At 35.8% G+C, this 15,097-nt stretch overlaps 1 protein-coding gene across 6 annotated transcripts in view; it reads right to left on the bottom strand.

Annotated features, from left to right (window-relative positions):
- Window positions 1-15,097, bottom strand: part of DMD (dystrophin) — a 971,087-nt gene that overhangs the window by 259,105 nt on the left and 696,885 nt on the right. For all 6 annotated transcript variants that reach the window (XM_050969735.1, XM_050969772.1, XM_050969742.1 and 3 more), the window contains 2 exons: window positions 7,860-8,071; window positions 858-1,012 (listed from right to left, as the gene is read on the bottom strand). In XM_050969735.1, coding sequence (XP_050825692.1) covers window positions 858-1,012; window positions 7,860-8,071 — 367 coding nt within the window. The remainder of the gene's footprint in view (window positions 1-857; window positions 1,013-7,859; window positions 8,072-15,097) is intronic.

A 15,097-nucleotide genomic window follows, 5' to 3' on the forward strand; every position in this document is an offset into this window, starting at 1 on the left:
AGTGACATTAAACTTCTGTAGTCATCAGTGATTTAGGTAGACACCATTATGCAAGATCTACTGAATTTACTGCATATTTAGCTCAACTGACTTCTCTGGCCTTGTTCATAGACTTTAAATAAAAAACGTGTTAAGATCGAACTCATTTATAGCTTCCATTATAAACTATAAAGCTTAATCCAAGATACTGATTAAACAATTTTCATATAATTTTTACATATCTAATCTTATGTGCAATGATGTAAAACTCTTTCACTACTATAAAGAAAGCAATTTTTACTGCAATATGTTATAATCTTGTAGATTTGAATATTGAATGATTCACAATTTGTTGCCAAGTTGCAAAAAAAATTGCTTTTAGTAAGGAATTGGCATCTAAACCAAGCACTGAAAGGCTGTTAAATGTAATCAAGAACGTGGTCAAGGATTTAATAAAAACTTTCTTGACTTGAGATTTGCTTCAAAGATACAGGATAACATTCCTACTTTGAACCTGCTTCAATAGGCTATGTCTGTCATTTTCAGACTCGGTTTGTGAGTCAGAATCACTATTGTGGTTGTGATGGGGAGATAGTACAGATATATGAAGCAATGTTAAATACCTGAAATACAATCAATCAGCCAAAGTTATTTGGCAACTGTTTATAGCAGAAGAAAATTTGCAGGAAGCTAAATTTTATTTGCTACAATTAAATGCTATTCTAAAGACATATTTCCAAGAAGTTCTACAGAAGAGTCGTGACCACTACACTCACATCATTTGCCAAAGTTGCATCTTCTGTAATCTCCAACCACAGCTGGACAATGAATGTAAATGGAGAGTAACAACAAATCTAACAGCAGAATTTATATCCTACCTTTTATTAATGGCAGCCCACGATGCATTCACACTATCTGTCATCAGTTGTACCTTTCTGGTGTCATCTGCTGAATAATCACGGAGCAGCTTCAGAGCCAGGTCATTTGCCCCATCTACATTTATTTGCCACTGTCGTAGTTCTTTTGAAAATTGCTGAAGTAAAAAGAGAAAGAAAGAAATAAAGAAAGAATAATCCTCAGAGCAACATAAAATGATTGCATACATTGTATGGTTCTTAGAAAAGGAGGTGAATAACTTGTACCATCTGTACAAAAAGAAGGAAAAAAGAAAAAAAAAAGCCACTTCCACAGATTTACTGGAAATAAAAAGCAGTCTTTCTATATGGTTTAAATTCTTTAGTCAGAAGATCACAGGACTACTTCTAAACTCTGAGAGGACCAAGAAACCAACTTCTAAATGCTGGAATAGACATGACAGCTCAAATTGATAACCACTGATTATAATGTTAACTATTATTTTCTGAGACACAAATAGATGGATGCATTATCATGCATTATGGAAAAAATGATTATTTGAGACATTGAGTACTGAGACAGAGAATAAAGTGAAATCATATATTCTGAATAATTTTCTTTTTTGTACTGTGGAATAATACTGATTTGGACAATTAATACCTGTGCTTTCAGGTTGTTTTTTTTTTTTTTTAATTTAGTTCATTTTAGCAAATTGTTTATGTAATTAGTGCCATCTACTGGAGCAGCACTAAATCTGCAATACAGCAAAATACTACTGGTAAACCTATCCATATCTTTATAATGCTAATTTTTGGTTAATATTAAAAAGCTTTTAAAATTTTGGCCATTTTTTGTTTCACCCTTTCTTCCCACTTTCTCCTCTCCTTTGTTTCTTCTCTCCACCTAGGCCAGCTGTCTCACTGAAGAAACAAGCCAGGAAATCCAGTTCCTCAGCCAGCTCCCATGCATTTTTCCTGTTAGTCTTTCTCTCAGAGCAAATTTCCATATAAATACACTGAAGCTGCATATTTAATCCATAATGTGTAACAACAAAATGAAAGAGCAAAGATAATTGATTGCCTACTTGTGCTTTTGTACTAAACAGACTCCAACTAGCCAATAAAATGGACATTACAAGTTGAAAAACAGTTTGTATTTGTAAAGAGAAAGTTGCATATAAACATTTGAAGCTATTGACAACAAACAGTAGGACTCAACTGTCTTTATTGTTGTGCTTTAATATACAAATAGGGAAATGCCTGTGAAGAAAAAAATAGTTTTTTCCCCCTTCATTCTCCCAAAGCAGTATTCCTTTTGAAATCTTGTTTTGACTCAGATAAGGAATTCTTCACATAGAGCTGAACTTACATGCAATCCCTAGTGAAAGACTCTAAATACTAAGTAAAAATAAATAAATGTTAAATAATTCATGCATTTAGGTTTTAATCTCAGAAGGTCTGTAAACTGATTTTGATTAAGACTCAGACTGAAATATACTTGCTCTTTGAATAGAGTCCAAAGGGGTGGGTTGGGTTTGATTTTTTCCCCCAAACTCTTATCTGTTAAAAGGCTACTTCAACACCTCTAGGTTCTCTCCATAATTTAAAGCTGAAAACAGGTACTTCTTCCATTTCCTGTGCTATTCCTTCATGAGAGGGCAGATCTCTCTGAGCAGCAGACAGCCTCAGGAACTGAGGCAGAACCTTGTTTATCTGTTTTGAGCAAGGGATCCTATTTCCATCAAGAAGTAGGAAGAGCCTACAAACCCCTAATCCTGAAAACCACCTGAACATGTCATAGTTAGGCTCACCTAAGATGAAGCTGCCTAGAAAATTTTTTAAAGAAATTTCTCTTTGCTAAGTAAGGAGATCTAGACAGGAGAGATAATAATTTTGTGGAAAACACTACTGTTTCTTTGAGGAAGTTACAGACAGGTCGTTGTTTTGGAAACAGTCTGGCAGTTGAGCTCCTTTCCTGCCAGAATGATATAAAATAAATATATATAAATTTTCCTATTTACATAAATATAATAATATATATACAAAATAATAAATAGTAAATAAATTCTACAGTAATTATAATTCAGTTTTGTGGATCTTATATAGCAAGTATCTTCTACATTTAGGTCTATCTATCTTTATTTGACTCTACCTTTCTCTTTGTTTAAAAAATCACAGGCATGCAGGTAATTTTTATTCTTATCCAAAGAATCACAGCAGACTGACTGTCCACTGCTTTATATAAAGAAGTTACCATAATATTTTGTCTGCATTGTAAATTAATGGTCTGTAAACTTTACTTTGAAAATAAGATATTTTTGCCCAGATCCATGTGAATCAAATTGACCTTCCAAAAGTTTTGAAACCCTGTTTTATAATAAAATAAATGGGAAGATCCATTACAAGGTTATTTCCAAAAGTGTTGTTCTCACCATTAATTTCAACACTAATCCATTAACTTCCTGACAGTACAATGCTAGGTCATCCCTCAGGAAAGAAATTATGAACATAAAGAGCTTTGGTGATGGAAACTATTTGTATTTTCTGTTTTACTGGAAGTTGATATGATTTAAAACAGCTTTGAGGAGTGCACTCTTCAACTGTGCTGTGTGTGCAGTCACTGAGACCAAAGTGCTGGGGTACAGGTTTCACCTCTCTATCCCAAGAGAGGCCTTTAACTGCTCTCCTACAAGACTGCAGTGTATACTTCAGAGTTCCATCCTTTTCCTTCCTCTTTTCCCTTTTATGTATTTAGGCCTCATTTACCTTTTAGCTACTTAAGACCACATTTTTTTTTTTTCTTTAAGGGAAATTGCTAAATTACCTTAATTTCTTTCTGACATTCTTTTCAAACATTCTCTTTGTTTTGCCTGTGTTATCACTGGAATTTGCTGAGTATATTAAAAGGCTTAAAGAATTAAGGCTGTGCATTTATCATGTTACTTCGGTATAAATTTATTTATAATTTTTAATTAGAAGACACTAGTTGATGTTATTAGGAATAAAGCCTGTGCAATTAAGAGCCCTTGATTAAAAGCAAGTAATGAAATCAGAGCTGTACTTTATTTTATCCCAGGATAGCCAGTGGAACAAAATCAATGCCGCACAGTAGTTCAAATATAGCAATATGAATGTACATCATCCAATTCTGTATATATATCACAGATCTGGAAAATCAGGCTGTCTTTCTGTCCTTTTTCAATATATCCATAGAATGTTTTTTTTAATATACCTAAAAAATTTATTATTTTTAATCGAGGAATTCTAATTCAGTGTTTGCAACATAGTCAATAACATGAATTAAATTCTTAATTGTTTTACTGAAATCAAAGCAGTACACTGTCAGCCCTAGAATAATAAAAACCTACAAAATGCTGATTTTTTTCTTCTTCTTGGTACACAGGGAATGGCAAAAGTGTCCCCAATAAGTCACTACCCTGCAAGAAACTGACAAAGGCAAGCAAAGGCAGCCTCAGCCTTATCCACAAATTCAGGACATAAAGTTCACACCCTGGGCTCTGCCAGGGGAGGCTGCCTGGCCTCTTCAGTCCCAACAGGGCAGGGGATGCAATCAGGCTGCTATTGAATTCCCTGTTTAGATGAAAAAATGAGTGGTCAGTGAAGGAAAGGAATGAAACCTTGTCTCCATTCTTCCTCCTCTTCACTTTGCCTATCCCAGATGAAGTTTCACAGAGGGAGAAATGATACCTCATGAGCTCCTACCAAAGCAAGGAGCCATGGAGTGAACAGGCAATCCTAGCACTTTGGTTAGCTTTAGGGTTTGGTTATTTTTTTTTTTTTTTTTTCCTCTTTCAAACAGAGGCTCGGTGTCCTATTAAGAAAAGGCTAGTTTTACACCAGCTTATGTTCTGAGGACATGCTGATGCAAGGAGTTGAGGTGTGATTGTGTACTATTTATACACCTATAACCTTCAGCCTGCTGAGTTAACCATCTGCAGTCATCACTTCAAGAACAACAGGGCCTAATGGTAAAGTCTCTCATTGACTACATTGCCATATTCTGGTTCCCCACTCCTAACACCAGTTTAGTACTCCAATACCAAATTAAAAATCACAGAATGAAAAAAAATGCTGCAATTCTCAGCAAATTAATCTGAATTAATTTCTGATTCAAATTAATAATAATATTTTTAATTATTAGCTATACTACCTGGTTACTTTATCTTTTAAATGTTACAAACAAGTTTTTTTAAATTCTTTTAAAAACATTAATGGCCAAATACAAACAAGTTATAGATTTTTGTTTTATGCTGGTATTGTAAAAAAAAAAAAATCGACTGTTATTATTGAGTTTACCATGTACTCATGTATTAGGATGCCCTAACAAAAAGGCATCAACACAATCATTATCTAAAAGTTCCCCCAAAGCAGAAGGGAACTTACACATTGATTCATCTGTCTTTAGGCAGACCTACAGTATTTAACAAGCAAATCAGAAGAAAGCTTTGTGACTTCTTTCTCACACCAAACTGTGCTGAGATACAAAGCTGACTAAATTAATAAGTCTGAAGAATTTATTAAGTCTTGCACTGACCTCTCTCTTTCCCTCAAAGCAAATGAATAGAAATTACAGCTTCCTCTTCATCAGTGTAACAGCAAGCCAAAAGACAGCTTACTTACTCTCCATCTTCAGGAGACAAAATCAAAATATATGTGTTTGGCACAGAAGCCTGGAAAGCATTTATTTTGAGAACTTGATGTATTTCTAGGTCCTTCAGTTTAGATAATACTGTACAGCAGAAACATAAAGCTGCTAACTCAAAAAAAAAAAAAAAATCTCCATTTTCCTTAGACTTCATGACCCCTCATTTCAAGCATGAACATAACAGCTGATGCTGTCACATCTGAGAAAATTTGATGAAGGATTTGACACAATAGGAATTACTGGCAGACAAAGATAATTCCTCTAGGAAGGCTGCCACATAAGAAGCACAAAAAGGAGAGGGAGAAAAAAATTCCCCCACCCCTCCTACTCCCCACTCTCTAAAACAAATAATTTCTTATAGACTTGAGGAAGAAAGCCTAGGCAAAACCAAATAAATGAAAGTTAACAACCTCAGAAGAGCAGAGCTTGTTGATGTTCATATCATCAGGAGGGCACAAATTAAGATGAACTAGCTGAGACACTGAAATTACAATTGTAGGTTAATGTCTGTAACTTGACACAACACATCCATCTCATTGGATCCAAACTGGTGGGAATGGCTGAGGATACAGACAGCCCAAGTGAGGTAGAGGCAAAGGAATCTGCAGGTCTCCATTCCCACTCTCTGTTTACAGGTAAAGATGCCTTCTGTGAATAAGTACACTATTATTCTTTCTCTAGAACTCTGGGGGTGGAGGAGAAGGATGGCATGTTCTTATTTCTCTCCATGGCTAATGCTGATCCAAACAACCCCACAGTTTTTCATAAAGCATACACTCTTAAACAGACCTCATCTCAACTTCATATACTCTTGTAAAAAAAGTGGACAAAAAATCCATTTCTAAAGCAACATTTTCAATTATTTTCCTAGCTCAGTAATTTGTTTTTGAAACATAAGACACTCCAATACTATGACATATGACAGTGTTTGCACAGAACTGTTTTTTTGTTAATTGAGTCTTTGCAGAGCTGAGACATTGACTATGTTGAAGCTTTTCCTTTTTTTTTTTAACAAACACTGGGCAGAAGCCAGGACTGTATCTCTGCAGGAAGACAGTGACAAATGGGAGTTCTCTCTGCTGAGTGACAGCACTACACATGATCTATAACTCTTTCCAATACATTAGTGAGTGATTGCCCTTGTTTACCATAATCTACCCTTCCCAAGCAATGACCCTTTTGGTACAATCTTAAATAAGATAAGTTAACCTCAGCTCAGCCCTAAAACAATGGGCTGATGAACATTTTTATGCTTCTTACAGGCAAGCAAAAGAGAAAAAAAAAAGCAAAAACTCCAACAGAGTTTGTATTTAATTCTAACTAACTGGTGATGGAGATAACTGAACCAATCATGAAGTTCTACATACATTACCTGTGGCAAGAAAACCAGCTGATGAGGAAAACCCTTAACCCAAAAACTCTTCACACCAGTTCATTACCATTCAGCCATGTTAATAGGACTACTGTAAGTACACAAACTTCAACCAAAAATTGAATGGTAGGAGTTAAAAAAACCTACAAAAATCTGGTGGGCAGAAAAGGAGAATATATCACAAAATACTCATGTAACTCTTTTCCCACAGAGGCAGGAGTCACCTTAAAAGGCTGATCAAATGGTTGATTTCAACCTTGGTTTTCCCCATCCAATGAGATATTATTGATCTTAAACAGCTGTTCTCAAAATTTGCTCATGAAGAATCTCACCAAAGTATGACTGTTTCTATTACAAGAAACTTCAAAACTGATGCAACAGAATATTTTCTACCTGAGGTACAGCTCAGCTGTATAAGTTAACACATTGAAGCACCATAATGTGGCAACAAGTGTGCTAAAATCAAAAGAGCAGGCATTTCAGGTTTTGGGTTTTTTTTTCAGTTAATAACCCTGTCAAGGTTGAAGCTGGTGAGATTATGTTGTGGCAAATCTAAAATGCTTTGATTTTCCCAGTTTGCTATAGCTGGGCTTTTTCCTGCATTCTCAACTACTTCCAGAAAACCCATACAGCTTCATTAGCAGTGCAGACAGCCATGGACAGCCACACCAACAGTACAGAATTTCCCAGACTGCAGCACCAGTGCTCTGAGGCTGCTGAACAGATGTGAAATACTTGTGCTAAACAGGTAGGCATTCCTCCTGTGAGATCAGCCAGCTTTTTGTTATGACTGTTAAGTTAAGACCAATTTTATATTCAAGGAATATGCTACACATATTTTAGACTTTGCATGTCAATTTCTTTCTATTTTGCTGTGGAAGACTTTTTGCAATGTACACTGTCCACAGTTAAAGGACAGCAATTAGAGGAAGTTTTCTTTAACGACTTCATTAAGTCAAATGGAAATATTTTAATACTCAGTAGTGACCTTAAGTTCTGTGTTCTGCTTTTTCAAAGCTTCCACGGTGTAAGAAATTTCTTTCCATGACTCAAGCTTAGCTTTTGCTTGTTCAAGAACCTGCTCAGCTTCTCGTTTAGCTTCCAGCCACTGTGTTGAATCCTTCAGCATCTCTTGAAGCTGCTGTCTCCGGTTTTGGAGGTATCCATGCACTTCATCCCACTGGCTCTGTATCTTATCAACTGGTGAAACACAAAGGAAAAACAAAAGCTGAATTACTTTAAAGTTTTTTCTTTTCTTCTTTTTTTTTTTATTAATTCTGTTTTTTAAAGGGAGGAAACAATGATATTAAAATCTTTCTAGAACTGACCATATCAGAAAACTTCTGTACTTTTAAACTGGAATTGCATAGAAGTTTAGTTCAAAAAAAGAACAGAAAAACTGTTCTGGGTCACACAGTAAGGCATTATGACACACAGCATGTTTCAATGCATATGCAGCAAAGAATGAAAGGTTCATGCCTCAAAAACCCTTATAAAATAGGACCACATTTGAGAAAAAGTGTCTGCAATAATCCTTCCTTTTTAACAAACCAAGGATTCTCTGAAGAACAAGTTCTTTAGGGACTAGAGTAATATTAGTTAAATATTTATTGCAAGATGTAGTTAACGGCTGTACTTTCTTATTTCATTAAGGCAAATATTAGCAAACTGTAAAGGCTAAACAACTTGTTCATATAATCATGGTAAATATAAAATAAGAATGAGCTTTACCCACTGTTTGAAAGAAAAGTGATTTCTGGAAACTTAAGAATCACTAAAATCACTGATAAGCACTGGGCTAATATCCAGCACCAGGCTCATCCATAGTAGCATAAAAAAACCAATAGACAGAGTTGTCCAAGCAGCTGAAGCTTGACACAATATAAGCAAAAACCCAAACTCCACAAACAATAAAATCTGTGCAGTGCATGAAGGAATAAGCATTCCATTCCCACACACACACATATATATATGTATATATATGTAAAATTCCCAGAGCTTAGTCAGCACAAAAAAATGTTCTCAGTATTTCCTTGAATACTTCTTCACTACATTTCAAATTCACAGTCCTTCTAGGGAAGGGAACTGAGATTCCTAGAGTAATCAGATAGCAGGTGAAATATTCATCACCTAGTAGTTTCAACACTGCATCTCTCACTGCAAGGCTGATTCCATAATGGTGCAGCCCAAAGACCTGGATGAGAAATACTCCAGCAGGGAAAAGAGACTTCTACCTATCAGTGCTTTTCCTTCTTAGAGGAGAAAGGATAAAGATCTTTCCAAAGATTCAGCCAAAGTTTAGAGAAAGAGAGAGAAGAAAACCTTTCAGCATTCCCTGCTGAAGCCTAGGGAGAAGAACTGAGTAAGCACACATAGCAGCAGGCTTAAGTCAAAGGAAAAGCAAAAGGAACTAGGAAACACAACTGGAACACATAAAGCACCATCAGAGCACAGCAAGGGTAGCCTAAGGCAGGAATGCTTAAATCTATTCTGAAGCAAATCTAACCCCTCATTTTAGGAAGTTGTACACTTATGTCACAAAAACCCCTCATTTCTGTGCCCTCTCTGGGCGAGGATTTCTGATGTAAGCTTTAGAGTACACTTGAAACAAAAGAGGCTGCAGACTCCAGAAATGGTGGCTAACAGAACTGAGCTGCTTGAGCAAAATCTCCCTGCTATGGCTACAGCACGTGGCTCAAGGGTTGTGCTGGAGGCTTAGGGACAAAGACTGCCTCAACACCTTCCACAAAGTCACTGGCAACAGTGCCACCTATTTCTTACAAGTCATTCCTTTCCCCTTTGACTCTGAGACATTCATATGTTCTGATTCCTGCAAAACTGTAGATTTTTGTACATTTCAGACAGAAGTACAACAGCTTGTTTGTGTCAACTGCCCATGAAGAAAAACCCACAAACTACAAAAATCCAACTAATTCTTGTTTTATTATAGGTTTCCTTGTTGGTGGACATAGTTTGGGGGGCTTATTGAGGTTTTTTTTGGCAGGGGTGAGATATTTAAGAAGTGAATGAAAACCCTCTGCTTCAAAAGAAAGCTGGATCTACAGTTATAACAATTTTCAGAAGAACTGCTTTTAATAAGAAAAGCTGATATTTGTGATCAACTAAAATCAAAATATTTATAGATGCATTGCTTCCATAATGTCTCATGAAGTTAGTATGTAAGTAAGATATTTAGCAGTCCTCCTACAGGGACTGTGCACTTTGCAGCAAGACTGAGTTTCTCATCAGATACCACAGTCCTGGGATTCCATGATGACCAATTCTCCCACTCAAGAGGACAATGAAGCTGCATAATGGAAACTGCATTCAGGATATCCCAGGAGCCCATTTACACAAGTGACTATGAATGCACAAGCTCCAAATCATGAAAAACATTTCCCCTTTCCCGGTGAAAATACTTGGCTTAGCTCCCTCAAGAAATATTTTTGTATATACATATGTTCACATATATATATTTACTTTTGCTTCATTACAGACTGGAACTGAATAGTTCAGGAAGCTAGCAGGTAATCTAAACAAAACAAAACAAAAAAACCTAAAGAATAAATGTTGTTTTCTTGCACTAGTGAATGACTAAACCCAATTTAAAAAGTACTTCACTTGTGGTTAAACACTCAATGATATCTACACAATTAATCTGGCTTTTCTAAGGTAAAGTATACCAAAAAGTGAAGTACTATTTAGGACAAAATTTGTATAAATAAATTCATAGAGGCTTTTATGACTATGACAATATTATTTTATTTAATGCAACATAAAAATCCCTTCATTACTTTACAGCTGCAGTTTCTAAATGATGCTCCCATTTGATCAACTTTTGAATAACAAAAACCACAAGGCTCTAAAACTTAAAATATGAGGCTCACTTCCAAAATGAAAACTACAGCGTAAATCCAGGTCTCTTAAGGATGTATTTTGTTCATGTTCATTCTTTAGAATGAAAGATGATGTATGACACTTAGATTTATGCCAAACAAAAAAGTTAGAAAATGTAATTTGAGTGCTTATTGTGTCAGAACTGAGCCCAGGAACCCATGAACCCCTTCACCTGCAGCTAATAAGTTACTCACTGCAGAGGAGAAGGGTCAGAGAATTGTTATTAAATCATGTTGGACAATAGTAGACAACTTTTAAATTGTGAACATCATAGATGGTTTGTGCAAGAGTACTGGAAAAAGGCTTTTTCTTGCTGCTGGGTACTACTGGGAATAGGTTGGGTACTACTGGGAATAGGTTTATCAATATATTTAAGAGTCTTTGATAAGAGAGCAGTGAGGAATCTCAGTGCAAAGTTATTTCAGGTCAGCTCTCTGACCACAGCCTTTAGAAGGGCTCTTTGTGCTGTCAAGACTTTACGAAATCCTGAAGATCCCCATGTGTATATATAGGACTGGGCTGGATTTAGCTGGGGTAGTTATATTTCTTCTTAGTGGCTAATATGGGGCAGTGGTTTGGATTTGTTCTGAACACAGGTTGATAATACAGAGATATTTTTGTTATTGCTGAGCAGGGCTTACACAGAGCCAAGGCCTTTTCTGCTTTTCCTACAGCCACACTGGGGAGGAGACTGGTGTGCATGGGAGGCTGGGAGGAGGCAGAGCTGGCCACAGGGATATTCCAGACCATGGGATATTCTGGACATCATGGCTCAGTGTATAAAGAGGGGTGAAGAAGGAGGAAGGGGAGGACGTTTGAAGTGATGGAGTTTGTCTTCCCCAGTCACCGTTACCTGTGACTCTCCTGGGATGGCTGAACACCTGCCCAGCCATGGGAAGCACTGAATTAATTCCTTATTTTACTTTGCTTGTGTGCGTGGCTTTTGCTTTCCCTATTAAACTGTCTTTATCTCGAAGTTTTCCAGCTTTGACCCTTCTGATTCTCTCCATTGTTCTGATGCTGGGGGAGTGAGTGAGTGGCTGGCTGGGGTTAATGGGTTCAGCAACTGAAATTGAAAATTTCAATTTCTTTCAAAGTTTTATCACCCTTACCTGGAATGAGGAAGACAGGCCTAGAAATAAGAAGTTAGGTTCCAAACCCAGAAAAATAGAAGAACCGATGGCCTATGAAGTAATTGTTCCAGAAAAACAAAATTACACAAGTTTTGGAGAACTAAAGAAAAAAAAATAATCTCTTTTCCCTACCTTGAATTTAAGGCCCTCAAAAAATAATATTCAATAAATTAAAAAAAAATATAAATAAAACAAAAGTGGACCAAAAGCTGTTGCAAAGATGAAAAAAAGAACCTGAAAATTAAGTCAGAACATCTAATATGACTTAAAAAAGTAAGTCTTGCAGAAAACTTAAGAAAAAAGTAATGCAACTTTCCTTACTGCACTCTCCATTATAATAACATAATTTTGAAATGAGACCATAATCTTTATGTTTTACACATCATTGCTCAACATATTATAACAACTACACACTGGAAACACCTATATGAATACAACAAACACAGCTCCTTGTGTACTATTAATATAACTGAAGCACAGGAATTTGAAATAATTAAAGTCTTTTTTTCCTCATAGTTGAGTAGCTCCTGAAGCACTTCAGTTTACATTGTTTATTACAGCTAAGTCCTGTGCCTTCTTCATTTCAAAGGCCAGTGTCCTATTTCTTAGTGTGGCATGTGCTTGTTCTATCATTTTCTTCCTTTCCTTCCTTGACCTAAATTTGACAACAACACAATATCTTTATTGTAAGAATCAGTATTAACAATTATCTCAAGAAGATTTTACCAACTGCAAAGGGGCTATCTGGAAAACTCAAGACAGAATTTTCTTTACAGTCTAAATGAAAAGAAATATTTTAATAATGCATGTGGCCACATGCATTACTAACTGGTTTTACATGACTATAAAACCACAAAAATATTTGAAAAATCTAAACTGAGTGTCAGAAAGACAAAGTATATACAACAGGTTATTTCCTGAAGTGAAAACCAATCCCCATCCATTTCCAAACCACAGTGCTCCAGCAGAAGTCCTCATTATACTTCACCTCTCAGCTCTCGTGCTTGCTTTCTTGAGAGTGTCCCAGCATGGCTCCAAGCACTCCCAGTCCAACACTGAACTCTCTCAAATGAGTAACTTAGGGCATGGTGAGATTCTGACAGTATGTAATTTCAAGCTTGCTATTCAATTTCTTTTTTTCTACCTCTGCTATTTCCTTGCTGATCAATAGTGATTATATACTAAAATTCACATATGAAGTTCTGCTGAACTGAAGTTACTATAAGCAACAATAAAGCAGAAAGCAAAATCTAAAGTAATCAGACACAAGATAGGTATTCTTCAATCTGGTTATCATTAATTTCATATAGGAAGGAAAGAACACGCTTAGTGAAGGAGAATGAAGGAGACTGTGTCCTTAAAATTCAGTTTTATTTATTACCAAAAATTTTGATAGGCTTCTTCATACATTAGTTATTACAGGGAAACAAGCAAACAAAAAAATCTATTCTTTTGGTAAATGTTCATGCCATTTTATCAGTTTATCTTATCGACAAATATAGCTTCAGCAAGAGAATTTACTCTCTGCTGTTTATAATATAAGCACAATAGAAACAACAGAAAAGGAGCCTGAGAAGAAGCTATGAGTCACAGGAAAAATTCTGTTCATATTACTAGGACATGCATATTCCATATTTAGACTATGCAAAGATGAAAAAGTATTAATTCCATGGTGGTTTGTTAAGTCCATTGAATCTAGTAGACCCCCTCCCCCCCCCAAAAAAAAAAAAAAAAAGAAAAAGTTTGTGAATAGCAACAGAATTTGTGAGGTAGAAACTCTCCACTTTCCTTGTCCAAAAAATTACACAAACTGCACTAATTTTGAATGGTAGGAGACTTCCTCTAAAAAGCATTATTGTCAATATATTGACATTTGCATATAAAACCAGCTTTTTCAGTGAATTTTCTTGGATTTGAAGACTAAATACAGTCTGATCTGCTGCAGAATGTAACTGGAGAACAGCAGAGTTATAGCCAGTATTAACCCATTTTATCAAAGCTGCTGATGCACTGATTTTCAGGCTGGATTAATTTTTGTTTGAATTGCAGCCCAATATGATACTTTCTTTTGAATGTTCTGGATAGTTAATTGTTATGTATTTTATTTTACTTCATTTGCTTTTTACCTATCCATGCATTTATCTATATTAAATTTAGTTTAGTTACACTTTTGCAGCTGTACAACACTCCAGTTTTTTCCAGCAGAGTTTTAGGTGAGCAGGTTTTATGAGAGGCATGATGGAGAAACTAGAAAATATGGATCTAAACAGAAATATTCTAGGTTACTGCCCCTGTTTTACAGTTTTTTCTTTCTTCCACCAATCAGTATAATCTTCCACATAATAGGGATAAATAAATTGTGAGGTAAGAAAGAGATGTTTATATAGAGTTACAAGACCATTCTGAAAGAATGTAACCCTGCACTAAATGTAAGACTTTCTGATTTTTTTCAATTTTGGTTTAGTTTTCTGTAAACAACTTAAGTGGAATCACAGCTAAAATATGACTTAAACTTCGTCTTATCTTGTGGTTTCCTTTCTTTTTTTTTATTGTATTGTTCTAAGAAAATAAGTGAAACTTTTTTTTTTTAAAAACCAGGAAAGGATTTATTTGAAATTCTCCATTTGTCAATTATTTCTTGCTATGAGTGCTCTACTTTCTCTTCTCCTGCCTTCCAGAACAGGAGATGTCTGATTTGAATCTTATTTTCCAAAGAGGAATCACTTTGATAAAGCCTATCATACAACATCCCTTGACAAAAGGATGCTGTCTCTGTTCTAAAGAACAAATTGAATCTGTGCAAGACTGGTCTAGAGAGAACATTTGGATGGTAGATGCAGACTAAAGCGAGGACAAGTTTAAAACATTTCTTTTTTAATTGCTGAAGAACTTGGGGAGTTACAGGACAGTTATCCCCTAAGTTGCTGCCTGTATGATGATGGATCTGGACAGGACACAGCACCTAGCAGAGAACAGCTGGAGCCAGCCTGCTCAGGTGGTGATTTCTCCTTCATCTGTCCTTCATCTTTCCTTGGAGAGAAGCATTTCTCTTGACCTTTCCCAATGGCTTATAAAAGTCATACTTCTTAAACAATGGCCTTAGAAACCTATGGCAAAAGTTTAATGTACATATGAAAGAATGCTAATAATGTGTCATGCAGGATATTTTATGCATCAGTTGTCAATAAAATGAAGA

Source organism: Serinus canaria, chromosome 1 (assembly GCF_022539315.1).
Source record: "Serinus canaria isolate serCan28SL12 chromosome 1, serCan2020, whole genome shotgun sequence".
NCBI classification, from domain to species: Eukaryota; Metazoa; Chordata; class Aves; order Passeriformes; family Fringillidae; genus Serinus; species Serinus canaria.